General features: G+C 43.7%; 1 protein-coding gene across 1 annotated transcript in view; it reads right to left on the bottom strand.

The window, feature by feature from the left end:
* The window catches only part of phka2 (phosphorylase kinase, alpha 2 (liver)), a 41,174-nt gene that overhangs the window by 8,261 nt on the left and 14,257 nt on the right, over positions 1 to 18,656 (bottom strand). Inside the window, exons 3-22 of the mRNA XM_056278533.1 lie at positions 15,074 to 15,121; positions 14,714 to 14,882; positions 13,030 to 13,112; positions 12,575 to 12,655; positions 12,254 to 12,352; positions 8,226 to 8,372; positions 7,926 to 7,979; positions 7,571 to 7,693; positions 7,346 to 7,441; positions 6,323 to 6,430; positions 4,282 to 4,360; positions 3,815 to 3,949; positions 3,602 to 3,711; positions 3,367 to 3,511; positions 2,055 to 2,133; positions 1,410 to 1,561; positions 1,128 to 1,289; positions 955 to 1,032; positions 627 to 777; positions 347 to 509 (exon numbers count right to left, since the gene is read on the bottom strand). Of these exons, the coding sequence (XP_056134508.1) occupies positions 347 to 509; positions 627 to 777; positions 955 to 1,032; positions 1,128 to 1,289; positions 1,410 to 1,561; positions 2,055 to 2,133; positions 3,367 to 3,511; positions 3,602 to 3,711; positions 3,815 to 3,949; positions 4,282 to 4,360; positions 6,323 to 6,430; positions 7,346 to 7,441; positions 7,571 to 7,693; positions 7,926 to 7,979; positions 8,226 to 8,372; positions 12,254 to 12,352; positions 12,575 to 12,655; positions 13,030 to 13,112; positions 14,714 to 14,882; positions 15,074 to 15,121 (2,262 nt within the window). The remainder of the gene's footprint in view (positions 1 to 346; positions 510 to 626; positions 778 to 954; positions 1,033 to 1,127; positions 1,290 to 1,409; positions 1,562 to 2,054; positions 2,134 to 3,366; positions 3,512 to 3,601; positions 3,712 to 3,814; positions 3,950 to 4,281; positions 4,361 to 6,322; positions 6,431 to 7,345; positions 7,442 to 7,570; positions 7,694 to 7,925; positions 7,980 to 8,225; positions 8,373 to 12,253; positions 12,353 to 12,574; positions 12,656 to 13,029; positions 13,113 to 14,713; positions 14,883 to 15,073; positions 15,122 to 18,656) is intronic.

Raw genomic sequence — 18,656 nt, 5'->3', positions numbered from 1 at the left:
CCTTTTGTAGCTGCAACAGCCACTCAAAGTGCTTTACAGTCAACAAATGCCTCACATTCAACCAGTGTCAGCCATGCAAGATAAAAACCAGCTCATTGGAAGCCGTTCAGGGTTAGATGTCTTGCTCAAGGGCATCTCGACATTTATGCAAAGAAGAGCTGAGAATCGAACCAGCAACCTTCCAGTTACCAGATGATGTGCTCTACCTCTGAGCCATTGTTACACCCATTTAGCAGGGATGGTGTGTTTTGCTGCAGGTCTTGTAGTCTGTCCAGCAAAAGTATCCAGTCAAATGATGAATGATGATGACGATGATGACCATTGTCAGAAACACACATACACTGACCTCAGCTAGGACCTCCACCCTCTTGCGTAGTATCCCAGAGATGTATCGGATGAGGCCCCACTCCTTACAGGCTCCAGCCTGCACATATAACTCCTCCAGCAGACAGCGTACACTAGCTCCACCCTGGCCAGGACCTGACACCTCAACCAGCCAATCACCTCCTCTGCACAGCGATAAATAATAAATAGCACAGCAGGACATCCAATTAGAAAAAAAATAATGTGTTAAAATGAAAATCACAATCACAGGAAATCACAGGAGGAAATCCGAGTGTTCATACTTCATGACAAAGAGAATGTAGAGGATGTCAGCCTGGTCCTGCAGGGTGGGACATTCTCTCAGTTGTCCAACAAGCCCTGCAAAGTCAGTGTTCCCCTGGGAATCTCTGGGCAGGTGCAGATCGGCAGCACTGTGGGACTTGGAAATGCAAGTGCAACTCAATTGTGCATTTAAGAGACTAGACTTACACAGACACTCATGCAGACACTCAAACACAAACACACACACACACACACACACACACACACACTAGAAGAGTGGAATAAGGTCACTTGTGTTGTGATTTACAGTGCCAACCTTCTGCTGCTTTGTGTGTGAGCTGTGCTGACGATGGGGAACTTCAAGTAGATTTAGAGATTTGCGATGTTTGTTCATCACAGGTGTCACTGGGAGATACAAGGATGACTCTGCAGCACACACACATGTCAAACGTGAATATTTTACATAGCTGACAAAACCCATCTAAAACCAAGGCTAGATGCTTACATTTCTGATAACTTACTGGGCATGTTAAGACCCTGAACCTGGGCCATGAGAGACAGGATATCTCTGGTGGTATGTTCAGCACTAAAGACATGGTGCTGCCCCCTCTGGATGGGAGGGAGATGGCAATTTGTAGTAGTACTATGAAGCATCTTGGTGAGGTACTGGTTAAACATGCCCTCTGAGCCACCTAAAAGGAGAGAGAAATAAAGGGATAATACTTATAAATGATCTCAATCAAACAGTAATTGACTTCTTGCTTCAAAAAGGTGTGCAAGCTCTTCGTGCATCCATGGGCTACCTGACGATCCACATATGTTGTCATCCTCTTCACCATCTTCATGGTCCTCCTCTTCCTCATCCAGTAAGCTCTCATCAGTCTCTTCATCAAGGAAACTGAGCTGAGTATGAAAGGAAGTTGTCTGGAAACTTGAGAGGTCTGACATCTTCACCCTGCAATAACATATGTATATATACACACACACACACACTTGAAATTTCTATCATATACTTTATAACACATGTTTTTCTAGTCAAACCAAGTTTTATTTTTAGCCAGTTAAGTTTTCAAGTAATCTGACTTGTTGGCATGTTTGCATGAAATAAAAAAAAAAAAACCCGAGTTCAGCATTGTGAAGTAGGAAGACTAACAGTATCTGAGAATATCTAGAAAAGATCATCTTACAGTATCTAAGTATCTAGGAATGCCAAGGAGGAAATGGGATTTAGAAAACAGGCAAGGCAGTAAATGGATTTAGGAGAGAGGAAAACAATAGCTGTCTTTGTACTTGGTGCAAAACAAAACAAAAAAAGTAAATCTACATTTAGAAAATATTTGTTAGAGAACAAGCATGTCAAAACAATTGCACAAAAACACAATAATTTATTTTGTTCTCTATGACATTTTACATGTTGTTCACATGTTGTTTCACAGAAGAAGACAGACCTGGCGCCTGCAAAGTAGCCATCTTGTAGTTTTCTTAGGGTTGCCAGAATACAAGGATCAATCCCTTCACCATCGTCAGCTGAATATAACATGGCCGAAAATCAAATACAAAAGAAAATAATTTCATCATTTGAAGTAATAAACTATGTGGTTGAAACCATGTTTCATGTACAAACCACATACAACATCACGATAGTTGAAAAGCTAGACAGAGATACAGCACATATACAGATGAAGGTAAGTTAGTATTCCTCTCAGTTACATTTCCCAAATCTCCCATTGACTTTGTAAGTCATGAAAACAATTTGGCATCACATCACTCTGAAAAAAGTTAGCCGTAGGCTATTATGCTTGTAAATTTGTATGACACAATGGTAATGGGCAATATGGAAAATATCATATATAGATAGATAGATAGATAGATAGATAGATAGATAGATAGATAGATAGATAGATAGATAGATAGATAGATAGATAGATAGATAGATAGATAGATAGATAGATAGATAGATAGATAGATAGATATGGGGTTTTACACAGTATCTGCTCACATATGCAAAAATACCATATGTAAGAATCCTGCTGAGGTTCAGCATATTGAACTGTTTGGTAATGTAGAATGTCAAACCAAATCCATCCATCCATCCATTATCTAAGCCACTTATCCTATGCAGGGTCATGGGATGCTGGAGCCTATCCCAACAGTCATTGAGCAGCAGGTGGGGAGACACCCCAAACAGGCTGCCAGTCCATCACAGGGCCAACATATTCACACCTAGGGACAATTTAGTATGGCCGATTCACCTGACCTACATGTCTTTGGACTGTGGGAAGAAACCGGAACACCCGGAGGAAACCCACGCAGACACCCCCAAAGTTGGACTACCCAGGGGCTCGACCCCAGGACCTTCTAGCTGTGAGCCGACTGCACTAATCACTGTGCCACTGTGCCAAACCAAATCTAGTTTTCAAATAATATGCCCTCGATTATCTCAGACATCCTTTTGTGAGAGATTCTGGTAATAAAGTCTTGTTACTGTTCTTTTAGACAACAAAATTGTGTATCACGATATGACAACATCCGACTTTCATCCTGATACAATACCATTGAAAGGCAGCAACCGAGAATATTGAATTATTGCTCAGCCTTACACCACAATGTAGATTTTGGTTGAATTCAAACCAATTAAACTCAAACATTTCTGTTCTCCATTGCCAAGTTCAGCGACCTTTGCAGTTTGTGTTTTTTCTATGAGTACGTTCATATGAATACCATAACACCAACTTATAACCCAGAGGTCAAATCTATTACCCAACATGCTGCTTGTAATGGGGAAGGTGAGCATGGGCCTTCCAGTCATTCTCCAGCAAGAAGAGAGATACGCCAGCTCGGTACGCAGCATCTCCACAATCATCTGGTTGTCCAGTGCCAGGTAGAAATGGTGCTGATCCAAAAACTGGAGATGGAGTACAGACAAAAAAAGGAAAGGGTAAAAAGTCACAGTATCTAAATGAGTCAATGTGTGTGTTGAGAGCTATAGTTTTACCTGTGGGGTGAACGTATAACTGCGGTTTCTGATCTCATAGAACTTGGATGTTCCCAGAACTCCAATGTGTCTGTAGGGCCTCCCACTCAAATTTAGTTTCTTACAGTTACCTGCAGAAATTACAGCAGAGGAGATGTTACTTGCTTACACACGCGCTCACACACATGCACACACACAAACACCATTTAATAAAGCGTTAAACAAGCTTGGTACCCAGTTTGACATAGATATGACTGAGGATACGCGCTGGCATGACTTTGATGGGAAGAACCCCCAACACTGTCTGGACAGTGAGCCCCTGGTCACTCAGCAAATTCTGGATCTCCTCTGACTCTGCTAGGACACAAACTGGGGACACACACACACACACACACACACACACACACACACACACACACACACACACACAGGTCATTATATCCTGCATTTCGTGTTATTCCACAGCCACAATGTGATGAATGTCATGTTATGAATTCACATTCATACAGTTTGCAATTGATACAGTTGGTTAAGTGCCTTACAAAAAGCCACTTCAATAGTTGTTATTGTAGAGGGAGGCACTTTTCCTTCACGTTTCAATCCCAGGTTTTCCCAGCTGGGATTTTGAACCAGTTACCATCTGGTTACAAACCTGCTTTTCTAAACTTTCAGGTGTTTCCAAAACAATCCCTGACACTCACCTTGTACCACAACATCTGGCTTGAAGTTCATAGAGAATCTTCTGTTGAGTGGGTCTATCTCTCCTGGTGCCAGGAAACCCTTGGAACAGGGCCAGAAACACAGAGAAAGAGAGATGTATTATCGAAAAGATACCGTGGAAACTGCTTTTTTGTACAGTGGCTTGCAAAAGTATTCATACCCCTTGAACTTTTCCACATTTTGTCACGTTTCGACCACAAACATAAATATATTTTATTGGAATTTTATGTGAAAGACCAACACAAAGTGGCACACAATTGTGAAGTACAAAGAAAATTATACATGATTTTAAAAAATTTTTACAAATAAAAAACTGAAAAGTGCAGTGTGCAAAAGTATTCAGCCCCCCTGAGTCAATACTTTGTGGAACCGCCTTTTGCCGCAATTAAAGCTGCAAGTCTTTTGGGGTATGTCTCTACCAGCTTTGCACACCTAGAGACTGAATTTTTTGCCCATTCTTCTTTGCAAAACAGCTCAAGCTCAGTCAGATTAGATGGAGAGTGTTTGTGAACGGCAGTTTTCAGATCTTGCCACAGATTCTCTATTGGATTTAGGTCTGGACTTTGACTGGGCCATTCTAACACATGTTTAGGGTCATTGTCCTGCTGGAAGGTGAACCTCCGCCCCAGTCTCAAGTCTTTTGCAGAATCCAACAGGTTTTCTTCCAAGATTGCCCTGTATTTGGCTCCATCCATCTTCCCATCAACTCTGACCATCTTCCCTGTCCCTGCTGAAGAGAAGCACCCCCAGAGCATGATGCTGCCACCACCATGTTTGACAGTGGGGATGGTGTGTTCAGAGTGATGTGCAGTGTTAGTTTTCTGCCACACATAGCGTTTTGCATTTAGGCCAAAAAGTTTAATTTTGGTCTCATCTGACCAGAGCACCTTCTTCCACATGTTTGCTGTGTCCCCCACATGGCTTCTGGCAAACTGCAAACGGGACTTCTTATAGTTTTCTTTTAACAATGGCTTTCTTCTTGCCACTCTTCCATAAAGGCCAGATTTGTGCAGTGCATGACCAGTAGTTGTCCTGTGGACAGATTCCCCCACCTGAGCTGTGAATCTTTGCAGTTCGTCCAGAGTCACCATGGGCCTCTTGGCTGCATCTCTGATCAGTGCTCTCCTTGTTCGGCCTGTAAGTTTAGGTGGACGGCCGTGTCTTCGTAGGTTTGCAGTTGTGCCATACTCCTTCCATTTCCAGATGGATTGAACAGTGCTCCGCGAGATGTTAAAAGCTTGGGAAATCTTTTTATAGCCTAACCCTGCTTTAAACTTCTCCACAACTTTATCCCTGACCTGTCTGGTGTGTTCCTTGGACTTCATGATGCTGTTTGCTCCCCAATATTCTCTTAACAAACCTCTGAGGCCGTCACAGAACAGCTGTATTTGTACTGAGATTAGATTACACACAGGTTGACTATATTTAGTCATTAGGTCAACATTCGATCATTCAGCAATCATCGGGCAACTTCTGAAGGCAATTGGTTGCACTCAGAGAAAAGGGGGCTGAATACTTTTGCACACCGCACTTTTCAGTTTTTTATTTGTAAAAAATGTTTGAAATCATGTATAATTTTCTTTGTACTTCACAATTGTGTGCCACTTTGTGTTGGTCTTTCACATAAAATTCCAATAACATATATTTATGTTTGTGGTCGTAACGTGACAAAATGTGGAAAAGTTCAAGGGGTATGAATACTTTTGCAAGCCACTGTATGTCTCTGATAATAAAATAACAACCAGAGTGGCTAATAATGAGATAACAACAATAGTGGATGGCTCCATATCTGCTTGGGGCCTCTCTACAGATGCTTTCTTTCATTAATTTGCAATGCAAAGCATGTGTGATGACATGACCCCGACAATGCTGTTAGCCAAATGCGTCAGTTATTTGTCTATTCAGATTGAACTAATAAAAAGAAAGCAACAACAGATAGTACAACTAATACATCCCCAAATAGCGGCTAGTTGTTGCTAGCTAAAACCAGAGGTAGTGGTTACAGTCGCTGTCATTATCTACCTCAGCCAAAAGACAGCCTAAGATGTAAAGGGACTGTCCCCACATATGAGGCAGTTGCCCCATGGCCACTCGCTCCACTGTGTGAGGACTGCTGTACTCCTCTTCCACCTGCAAAAAGGAATATTCTCAGTCTTAGGTGGTTCAATGAAATACAGGTAGGATGACTCAAACTAACATATACCTTTCCAGTCTGTTGTTAATTTGCACCTTTTTAAGGAAAATTTGATCATCTATAGCTCTATTACTGATGGTAACCTTTCTTCAAAAGAATATGGATACATTGGAATGATATCCACTGAAAAAGTTGTGGATTGTCACTTTTGAAATCTTCAATTCAATGTAAATTTACATGTATTTTGTATGATGTAAATGCATATTCTCTGCAGGCTTAATATATTTTTCTAATAATACATTATCTATCACATATTATCTATTTTTCTATATTATTTTGCTATACATAAGCATGGGCTCCTACACTAACACAAGTCACCGCTAAAATACACTCAATCTTTGACCTGAACATGTTGTATGTGTATATTCGATGCATCGCTCTTATTCACTTTATACCTTTAAGTGTTTTTATCTTTTCTAATGTTAAGTACATTGTATCACATTTTCATGTACAAAATGTGCTACATAAACAAAGTTTGACCGACTAATTGATTGATTGATTGATTGGTTGTCTGATTGATTGATTGGTTGATTGATTGGTTGATTGATAGGCTGGTTGGTTGGTTGGTTGGTTGGTTGGTTGGTTGGTTGGTTGGTTGATACCAGCAGTATAAACTAAGTAATCATTTGATGTTCTTTTTATTATGTTTAAATGTGGATAGGAAAAATATCATTTATGATAACTTGTCAAGATGTTACTGTGAAGCAAGACTGACTGCCATTGCAATGCACATGAATCTGGGCATTAGATCAGCACAACAAGGCACATGAATCTGGGCATTAGATCAGCACAACAAGGCAGTATATAAGAAAACAACAGTAAAAAAGAGCATAGAGAATAGAATAGATGACCTTTTCATGTGGCACAACATAGAGTTCAGGCACGAGTCTGATGCCGTTCTTCCCTCTAATCAGAATGCCCTCCAGCGCCTCACGGTACTCCTGCACCTATACCGGTGCACAGTGGTGAAAAAAGTTTTTGTTTACTATGTTTATAATACAGTACCATTTTCACTGTAAAAATTGACCCAATGCATCATAGTTACTGCTGATAGACATAATACTTGGTTCTATTACCTGGACTTGGTCGCCAGTAAAGATGCCATCAAGAATGAGGTATGTCCAAAACACAGGCCACTCACACTCAATATTCTCAAACAGCTTTAGCTCTGATGGGTCGTAGTGCAAACGGGTTGGATCCTGTAAAGCAGATATGAGAAAAACTAGCATGCCCCGATACAGAAGACAAACTTAAACCAATAAAAACAAAACAAAAGTCAAAGCACACATAATTCTTATAAGGGAAATCAATAGTTTTTAATCAATAGCAAATACTAAATAATATATATAAATAATATAATATATATATAAATAATAAATAGCTTTACTGATCAAAATATTTCTTATAACATCAATATGTAGAATAACATACCTCTCTAGGACAACAATATCCATCCCTGATGAAGCGACAGCAGCCATATCGACCCTGGAAGTTTGTGGAAGAATATAAACGTTATAATGTTCTATGACTATCATAATGCTTTACAGGAGAGTTGCATACCCATAACAATAGAATAGAATAGAATAGAATGACAGCGTGAAACAGTACATTAGTGAATGTACTGCTTTAGCAAAAAAAAAAAATATAAAAATGAATTTACACAACAAATGAGTGTTTCAGTTTATAGGAGATTAAAATGAACTAGCTGAGTTTGTTGAGCTAAGACTGCACCTGTAGTTTGTTTATGATCTGAGACTTAGTGACCGCCACCAGGTCAGCATCCTCAACAGCGAAGGCAGGGAAGGAGATGACTGACAGAAGACCAGCGTCAATCTCTTTTGAGGTAGAGGCCCTCGGCAGCATGGAGCACAGGATGGACTTGGGAGAAGAGCCAGAAAGTAAGAGAATAAAGAAAAGCAGGTAAGGTGAGTGCATCACTTCTGCAGACACTGAGAATGATATGGCAAAAGAGAACGCAGGATACCTGCAGACATTGCACTGTCCTCCACATGTGATTGACTATTTACATCACACATGTGCCTTCCTGAACCTTCTTCTTCCTAGTGGCCCACGATTTTTGCATCCTTTGCTCAATCGGGCACCCCCCTTGTGGTATGATCACACTGTTGTTCAACCTCTTCCCATTCCTGACTGTATTACTATCAGACATCATTACCCTCACTGTCACAACAAATGACAGGTGAATTGGTCCAATCTCCACCCCCTCTTCCTCCATCCTCTCAACCTATCACAGAGCAACGTCATCTGAAACTGGTTTTGTTCAACACTCGTTCACTCAATAACAAAAGCATCATTCTGAAAGAATGCATAACTGGCAGTAACCTTGATTTCCTCTGCCTCACTGAAACCTGGTACAAACCCCTGGACTATGACCACACCCACCCTTTTCACAAACACTGACATACCTTGTCTTGAGGGGCGGGGAGGTGGTGTTGCTGCAGTTCACAGGAAGGACATTAAAACCACCATTTCCATTCCTGCCACTCATTCTTTTGAACACGTTACCTTCAAACTCTCTGGTCCCACCTTTGAACCCCTTTGGTCACTGCCGTTATCTACCGCCCCCCGCCCCCCAAGCTAAATCCCTCCTTTCTCTCTGACTTCTCTGACTTTCTGACCTAGCTATGTGCCATCTAACCTTCCGTTCTCCTGGGTGATTGTAATATCCACATTGATGACATTGACTGTAAATCTGTCACAGAATTCCTGGAACTGCTACAATGCTTTAACTTCACACAACATATCAATTTCCCGACTCACAGCCGTGGTCACATCCTGGATCTGGTCTGCTCCACTGGTCTCACAATACATCAACTCTCCAGCCCCAACCTCAGTATCTCTGACCCCCTGGCAGTCACCATAGACATTGACATCTCTATCCCCATCCCAAAAATCAAACACATAATATCCTTAAGAAACCTCAAATCTATCTCTCCCCTCAGCTCTTTCTACCTCTCTTGCCAGTAAAATGTCTGCCTCACCTCCCCAGCTGTCTGATAATACCTCTGAGCTTGTCAATTATTATAATGACATACACTACCGTTCAAAAGTTTGGGATCACCCAAACAATTTTGTGTTTTCCATGAAAAGTCACACTTATTCACCACCATATGTTGTGAAATGAATAGAAAATAGAGTCAAGACATTGACAAGGTTAGAAATAATGATTTGTATTTGAAATAAGATTTTTTTTACATCAAACTTTGCTTTCGTCAAAGAATCCTCCATTTGCAGCAATTACAGCATTGCAGACCTTTGGCATTCTAGCTGTTAATTTGTTGAGGTAATCTGGAGAAATTGCACCCCACGCTTCCAGAAGCAGCTCCCACAAGTTGGATTGGTTGGATGGGCACTTCTTTGAGCAGATTGAGTTTCTGGAGCATCACATTTGTGGGGTCAATTAAACGCTCAAAATGGCCAGAAAAAGAGAACTTTCATCTGAAACTCGACAGTCTATTCTTGTTCTTAGAAATGAAGGCTATTCCATGCGAGAAATTGCTAAGAAATTGAAGATTTCCTACACCGGTGTGTACTACTCCCTTCAGAGGACAGCACAAACAGGCTCTAACAGGTACTATTTAATGAAGATGCCAGTTGGGGACCTGTGAGGCGTCTGTTTCTCAAACTAGAGACTCTAATGTACTTATCTTCTTGCTCAGTTGTGCAACGCGGCCTCCCGCTTCTTTTTCTACTCTGGTTAGAGCCTGTTTGTGCTGTCCTCTGAAGGGAGTAGTACACACCGGTGTAGGAAATCTTCAATTTCTTAGCAATTTCTCGCATGGAATAGCCTTCATTTCTAAGAACAAGAATAGACTGTCGAGTTTCAGATGAAAGTTCTCTTTTTCTGGCCATTTTGAGCGTTTAATTGACCCCACAAATGTGATGCTCCAGAAACTCAATCTGCTCAAAGAAGTGCCCATCCAACCAATCCAACTTGTGGGAGCTGCTTCTGGAAGCGTGGGGTGCAATTTCTCCAGATTACCTCAACAAATTAACAGCTAGAATGCCAAAGGTCTGCAATGCTGTAATTGCTGCAAATGGAGGATTCTTTGACGAAAGCAAAGTTTGATGTAAAAAAAATCTTATTTCAAATACAAATCATTATTTCTAACCTTGTCAATGTCTTGACTCTATTTTCTATTCATTTCACAACATATGGTGGTGAATAAGTGTGACTTTTCATGGAAAACACAAAATTGTTTGGGTGATCCCAAACTTTTGAACGGTAGTGTACTTTCCGCCTGTCTTGATCAGCTGACCCCCATGAAAAACAAAACAGTCTCAGTCACACAGTCAGCTCCCTGGTATACTCTTGAACTCCATCCAATGAAATCCTGTAAGCACCAGCTTGAAAGAATCTGCAAGAAAACTAGTTTAACTGTGCATCTCCAAGCCTACTCCAAGCCTACCTTCAACAACACAAAGATGCTCTCATCACAGCCTGGTCCACCAACTACTCACACATCATACACTCTGGCTCCACCAACACCAAAACTGTCTTTTCTACAATAAACAAACTTCTCAAACCCGGTGGCATTGCCTCCAGTTCCTTCACAGTTAACAAGTGCAACTCTTTCCCTTCATTTTTCCAATAAAACATTAACACTATCTAAAGCAATCTGACCACCTCCCCCTCCTTCTCCATCTCCCCATCCGTCTCACCCCCCTTTACAACTCAGCTGCTGTCAAGTTCTCTCCTGTGTCCCCAATGGAGCTGTCCAACCGTATGGTAGGAATGAGAAGCTCCACTTGTCTTCTGGATCTCATCCCATCCAATCTTGTTAAGGACAGCCTCCCAGATATTTCCTCACTCATCACAGAAAACATTAACTCCTCCTTCATCTCTGGCTCAGTCCTCCATGCACTTAAACTGGCTGCTGTCACCCCCATCCTCAAAAAAACCTGGATTCAACCCTGATATCATGAGAAACTTCTGGCCCATCTCCAATTTCCCCTTTCAGTCAAAAATACTGGAACATGTTGTTGCCTCCCAAATCACCAGAACTGCTTTTTTAACTGCTTTTTACACCTAAAAAACATAGCTCCTCTCCGCCCATCACTCTCCTTCTCTGCTACAGAAACTTTGATCCATGCCTTCACCACATCAAGAACTGACTACTGCAACAGCATTCTCTACGGCTCATCATCCAAAGTCCTAAATAAACTCCAGTACATCCAGAACTCTGCTGCTCACCTGTTCATCCTCTCCCGCTCCTGTGGCCACATCACCCCTGTCCTCCAGAACCTCCACTGGCTCCCTGTCCCACAACAGATCCAATTCAAAGTCCTTCTCCTCACTCACAAAGCCCTCCATAGCTAGACCCCCTCCTACCTCACTGACCTGCTCTACTACCATACACCTTCCGGCAGCCTTCGCTCCTCTGATGCTAACCTCCTGTCTCCAAGCACCAGACCTGGGGTGACAGAGCCTTCTCCGTAGCTGCCTCCTCCCCCTCGAAACCCCTCCCCAAACAAGTCAGAGACTGCGCTGACCTGTCCATGTTCACATCATTAATCAAAACTCACATTTTCAGAATTGCTTTTTAGTGTGTGGTTAATGTTGTGTGTTGCATGCTTTTGGTGTGTTGTTTACATGTTTATTTTATCTTATTTAAAGCATATTTGTACTCTGAAAAGCACTACACAAATAAAATGTAGTTATTATCATTATTGTTAATGTTGCAACCTCTCTATAGAAGTCAGTAAATATTTCCTCTTTTCTTAGAGGGCTGGAGTACCTGACAGTGCTCCACCTCATCAGGCAGAACATGGATGACTGACTTTGGCCCTCCATGGGCCCCAAATAGATCTAATTCATCAATGGCTTCCAATGCGGCCTGCAAATATGTGCACGCACGCACGCACGCACGCATGCACACACACACACACACACACACACACACACACACACACACACACACACACACACACACACACACACACACACACACACACACACACACACAAAAGCCAGGGTTTTTGTTTTTTTTATTCAACCTGAGAAAAACACTCATCAGCTTGTTTTTGTGAAAAGTTGTAGCAACATTCATCTCCAGTACCTTAGCCATGCCCACAGAGCTGCCGTTGAGTTCAGGAATGCCTTGGTTGGTCTTATCTCCACGCTCCCACATTCCATAATCCTACAGAGGTCGCATGTCATGACAACACAATTCAATAGGGTGGCAGCTCATTTTCCCTTTTCCTGCTTCCATTCATACACACTTCCTGTCTCCCTCGAACAAGTCCTCCCACCTCTCTGCATCTTCACCCCTGCTTCTCGCTTATTTCTCCCATATTCATCACCTCCTGTAAATTCATGCTCCTTACACCACCTTGCAGGCTGAACTATTTACCCTGTCTTCCTTTTAGAATATCCTTTCCAGTCTCAGAACTTCCTTCCCTTATTTCTACCTGTATCCTTTCTGGCTTTCTTAATTGGGCCCACATCTGTCTTTACCTCCCCATTCATTTTACTTACTGGAGCTCTTTCCCGCCCTCTCAAAGTGTAACTTACTGCTACTTTGTAGGCAGCCTCTATGTAGAACACCAGGTTCTGGATGAAGGCTACCTCATCCAGGTTTGAGATGATTTGTAGGCCTGCGTGGGGACATGACACACATAGTGACCGCTGCAAGTTTACAGCCAGGGTGGCAAAAAGCACTTCTCTGGATGTGAAAATTAAGTCTTCACATTTATCACACGTAACAAAACTTTAGTGGTAGTGTAAACACAATGGATATGGGTGCTTGTGGCAAGAGTTGGTGATTTGTTCAGTTTGGTAAAAGAACTGATTATTCTTCCTCCTAAAGAGCTCTAGCGAATGCCAGAGGGTAGTTGAAAGCTAAATTCAGCTTGGTGGCAAGTGTCTATGATGACTGTTTGCTTCCTTGAGGTTGTGTCTGGATTGCATAAAGTCTAGGGGTGGCAGCCATTGATTTGGGAGGCATTCTGGATTGGATGACTTTGGTCCTTTTCCATTACCATTTATTTTGGTTGTATTTGCATCAAATAGTAACTGACAAGTAGTATTGTAGTACTTGAGTGTGGACTAGGTCTTGAGTCTGGTCTCAAATCCTCATTTTGAAGGTCTCAGTCTTGTCTCAGACTTTACGGCTTAATGACTCAGAGGTGACTAGGTCTCAGACAGTGTGGACTCATTTTCTCAAGACCAGTTGAGTACAACAGTTAAATTTACCTTTGTTTAATTTTGAAGTGAATATCAAACTACTTCTGACGGAATTAATAAAGTACAATCTTATCTATTTTTTTTCTCTTTTGTAATATTATTAATTTATGTCTCTGAAACTTTGGATAATTTGAATCTGAAATATTTCTTATTTGGCAGATAAAAAAACACTTTAATAATATTACCATGTAGGGAAATTTTGACTTTTAATATGCTGGTAGACTACTACAGCTATGATTCATGGTTTTAATTGGACTTGCACAGTTCTGGTATGTCTTTATACAAATGTTGGCCCCACTAGTCTTGAGTTCGATTTGCCACCTTAAAGACTTGAACTTGGCTCAGACTTGTCCCCCTAAACACTTGGTCTGGACTTGGTCTCGCCCTGAGTGTTCTTCACTACAAGGCTACTGACAATATTAGGAAACGTAGGATAACTGTGTGGAGGAATTGAGTCAGCAGTTTCTGTTAAAGTCTGTATTTCTACCACAGTGCTGGTGTGGCTGTGGCAGGTCAAGTCAGTCAGTAAGGAGTGTGTCACTTTACTGCTCCATACCTGTACCCTGTCAAATTTGCTGTAGCGTACACAACAAATTATAAAATAATGTTCTTCAAATCACATCTCTTCTGTATTGAGCAGTATCGAATAAAAAGTATTCTAAAAACCTGTACTTTTATGAAAGGTTTGCTACAATTATCAACTGTCAAACTTCTGCTGAAAATCTGTGTGCAATTTGCACATTCCCCTTTTCCTCTTTAGAAAAAGCTATGCATCATCACCATGAACACTATATATCATGACTTGTGTTCAAGATGTTTCTGTGCACTACCCAACTACTCTGTGCCTTATGGAAATACCACGGCTGATCATTATCAAGAGTTGAACCACCAAACTCTGTGAGAATGTTGTCATATACACATTTATTTCACATCACATTTGTTGTGCAGAAACATCAAGCAAACAAACCACAAAAGACATGAAAATTAGCAAGTGCATGCACACTCAGCCTACCTGATGCAGTCATCTGTGCCAGTAAAAGTAGGTAAATAGAGGTGGCATCCACCTGTAGATGGCCCCACTGGTCATCTCCTACCACTGTGGCACAGGTGGGAGTATGGTATTTGGCATGCAGACAGTCCTTTGTACTCTGGGTGTGTTTGAACTTCTCCACCTTGGCCACCTGTGCATATCCACACAAACACATGCCATTCACAAAACACATAGCTCCACTGTACAGAAGGACATAACTGAAAGCATGTTGCCCTTCCCGGGGGGAGGGGGGGTTACGTATTAACATTAACAGAGACACATTGAGCATTTGTCTATTTAAAATCTGATTAAACCTCAAAAACAGCAAATGGATGTACAGACCTGTCTCATCATGCACTGTAAGAGCCCCTGCATCAGTTTCACCACACTCTGCCAAAGAACAATAGCAGTCAGCACCACAGAGATCAACCAAGTCGACACCAGAGTTACTGGCACACCAGAATAACTTCTACATGACATGCAGTAAGTGGACTTCCTTTCTGTGTTTCAGACTGGGATGAAGCTGCTGGTCCTTTATAAGATATCAAAAATGTTTATTCTTATTTTTTTTTTCAATTACAGATTACACCATTACACCATTGGAAGTCTGCACTTGGTCTAAAAATTGACTGTCATGCATGTTCTATGGCTGTATTCAAAAAAATTTCCGCATTTTTTTCCTTTTCTTCTTCTATTCCATTTCTTTCATGTATGCCAGGGGTGCCCAACCTTTTTTGAACCAAGATCTACTTTTAAATTTGTCAGCCAGCCGAGATCTACCAGCCCAAATATGGAACTGTATTACTGTAATACCCATTCAGTACACACGACAAACAGAAAATAATACAGCCACTATACAGTAAAGTTCTCTGTTAGAAAAGTAGAAATAAATGTCATTTTCTACCTTAGTGAGACCTTAGTGAGACCGCTGGCACTGGGAGGAGGAGGCTAGTTTCTCATAGTAAGGGTTGTAGCAGCTGGTTGCAAGCCTTAGGCAGGCCAGAAGGCGGTCATCTGTCATTATGGATCTGTACTTCGACTTGATGATCTTCATGTGAGAAAAAGCAGATTCACACAGGTAGGTTGATCCAAAAAGTGCTGTGAAGTTCATGGCACATCTCCTGAGGTTGGGATACTTTTCCTGCAGCAGTAGCTCCAGGAACGCTCCCTCCATCCCACGTGTTGCCCTGGATTTAATCTCAATGTCAGTTTGAAGTGTGAGGATCTCATTCTCCACAGCAGGACTGTCCAGGTGAAACAGTGATGCCACTTTGGAGGCAATGTCATCCACATCAATATTTCCAAATGGTAAACACAGATAGCTTGCAACAGGTTCAATAGATGCAAAGTCAGTAAAGTGCCTATCAACCTCTGACAAGATGCTCTGAACTTGCTCCTCATAATGTGCATTATCAAGCTGTGCTGTGTCGTTACCCTGACATTTAAGTTCTCCCTGCATGTGAGCAAAGTTTCGCAGGTCACTGCATTGCAGCCTACTTGACAGCAGCTTTAGCTTGTTTTTAAACGTGTTCACTGAGCTGATCATATTTATCCTTTCCCTGCTGTTCTAAATTCAGCTCATTCAGCATGTTACTGAGATCGGTTAGGAATGCCAAATCCAAAAGCCACTTGTTGTCCTCTAGCTGTGTATATCCGGCATGTTTAGCGAGCTTGAGAAAATCTCTCATTTCAGGCAACATCTCACTGAATCTCTCCAAAAATTTGCCTCTGCTCAGCCACCTTACATCCGTATGCAACAACAGGTCTGTGTTCTGCTCCTGTCTCCTCTGTGTGTGCGAAATAGCCTCCTCTGTAGGCTCCTTGCCCTAACCAAGCACACAATCTTCATAGCAACATCCATCACTTCTTTCATGTTTAAAATCTTCCCACACAGCGCTTGTTGGTGAATTATGCAATTGTGGGAGTGCAGGAATGAGGAGACGGAGAGATCGAGTCGAATCAATTCCACTTACTCACAACACAAAACGACACCAATACAGCACAATCTCTCGTGGCAACCAGCTAACTGCTAGGCTGCTGCAAACATGGCTAACCCCGGAAACTCTAAGCAGTGCCTACGTCAGCACTCTGAATGTCTGCCTTAAAGGAGCAGCAGGCCCTGGTGAATCCACCCTCATTTGTGTATCACCACACAGGCCCCCCCAGAATTCACCATCACAAAAAATGGCAACACAAAAGTGCTCAGCGAAACACAAACAGTCAACAGGCGAACAGTCCTCAGTGAAACAGTCAACGTCTTGGGAGGCGGACCAGGCCGCCAAAATGGCTGCGCTGAATGGGTATGGGGGCGGGGGCAGGGGACAGAGCCGGAGCCCGGGCAGGGGCTGAGACTGGACCAGGGGCCTGAGAAGGGTGGCGTCCATGCCGCGAGGGCAGGGCCAGTTCGACCGGCCCACCCAGGTCCAAATGGGCAGGCTTGAGACGGTCCACCGAGACCCGCTCCGGCTTGCCCCCCATGTCCACCACAAAGTTCTTAGGCCCCGCTTCCAGGACGCGGAAGGGCCCGTCGTACGGGGGCTGCAGTGGGGTACGGTGGCTGTCGTGGCGGATGAAGACGTACCTGGCTAACAGCAGATCCTTGGGGACATAGGACTGAGGGAGGCAGTGATGAGATGTAGGGATCGGAGCGAAAGCGTTGGCACTGTCCCGGGCCACAGCCCGATGAGAAGCTGCTGACCAGGGGGCCACAGCGTCCGGGAGAAACCCAGCAGACGAGGACTGGAGGTCTTCCTTGGGGGCAGAGCGAAGGCCGAGCATGACCCACGGGAGGCGATCGACCCAGTTGCTGTCCGTGAGGCTGGCACGAAGAGTGGCCTTCATAGACCGATGAAACCGCTCACAAAGTCCATTGCCCTGCGGGTTGTCTGCTGTGGTGCAGTGGAGCTTCACCCCCAGCCCCTCCGCGACTGCAGTCCAGAGCTCCGACGTGAACTGCGGGCCCCTGTCAGAGGTGAGGTCAGCCGGCGTGTCAAAACGGGCCACCCAGGACTCGATGAATATCCGGGCCACCTCAGTAGACGTGGTCTATGACAGGGGAACAGCTTCCGGCCACCTGGTGGTCCTGTCCACCATGGTGAGAAGGTGAGTAAACCCATGGGAGGGGGGCAGGGGGCCCACCAGGTCCACATTCACACGGTCAAAACGCCTCTCGGGCACCAGGAATGGCGCCAAGGGGGCTTTGGTATGATGGTGTACTTCGGAACGCTGGCACGCCACGTAGGAGTCAGCCCAGGCCTTGACGTCCTTCCTGAGGCCGGGCCAGACGAACTTGGCCCCCACCAGCTTAGTGAACACCTTCACACCCGGGTGGGAAAGGCCATGGATAACGTCAAAAACACAGCATCGCCAGCCGGTGGGCACCATTGGGCAGGGCTGGCCCGTGGAAACGTCGCAGAGGAGCGTGGCGTTGATGCTGTCAAACACCATATCCTCCAACCGCAGCCCCGTAGCGGCCGTCCAATAGGACTGGATGTCCGCATCAGCGGCTTGATCTGCAGCCATGGCAGCGTAATCAAGTCCCAAGTGAATGGACCCTGCCACCGCCCGGGAGAGGCAGTCAGCGACCAAGTTGTCCTTGCCAGCCATGTGCTGGATGTCCGTGGTAAACTCCGAGATGGCAGAGAGCTGACGCTCTTGGCACCCGGACCGCGGCTCAGAGGTCTTGGCCATGGCAAAAGTCAGCGGCTTGTGGTCGACGAAGGCAGTGAAACGGCGGCCTTCCAACAGGAACCTGAAGTGTCGGGAGGCAAGGAAGAGACCCAGGAGCTCCCAGTCGAAGATGCTGTACTTTCGCTCGTTGTCCTTAAGCTGTTTGCTAAAGAAGGCAAGGGGCTGCCAGGCGCCGCCCACCCACTGCTCACACACCGCCCCGACCGCATAGTCAGAGGCGTCGGTCGCGAGGGTA

This window comes from Lampris incognitus, chromosome 4 (genome assembly GCF_029633865.1).
Source record: "Lampris incognitus isolate fLamInc1 chromosome 4, fLamInc1.hap2, whole genome shotgun sequence".
Classification (NCBI taxonomy): Eukaryota; Metazoa; Chordata; class Actinopteri; order Lampriformes; family Lampridae; genus Lampris; species Lampris incognitus.
This window is presented reverse-complemented; position numbering and strand designations above follow the sequence as displayed.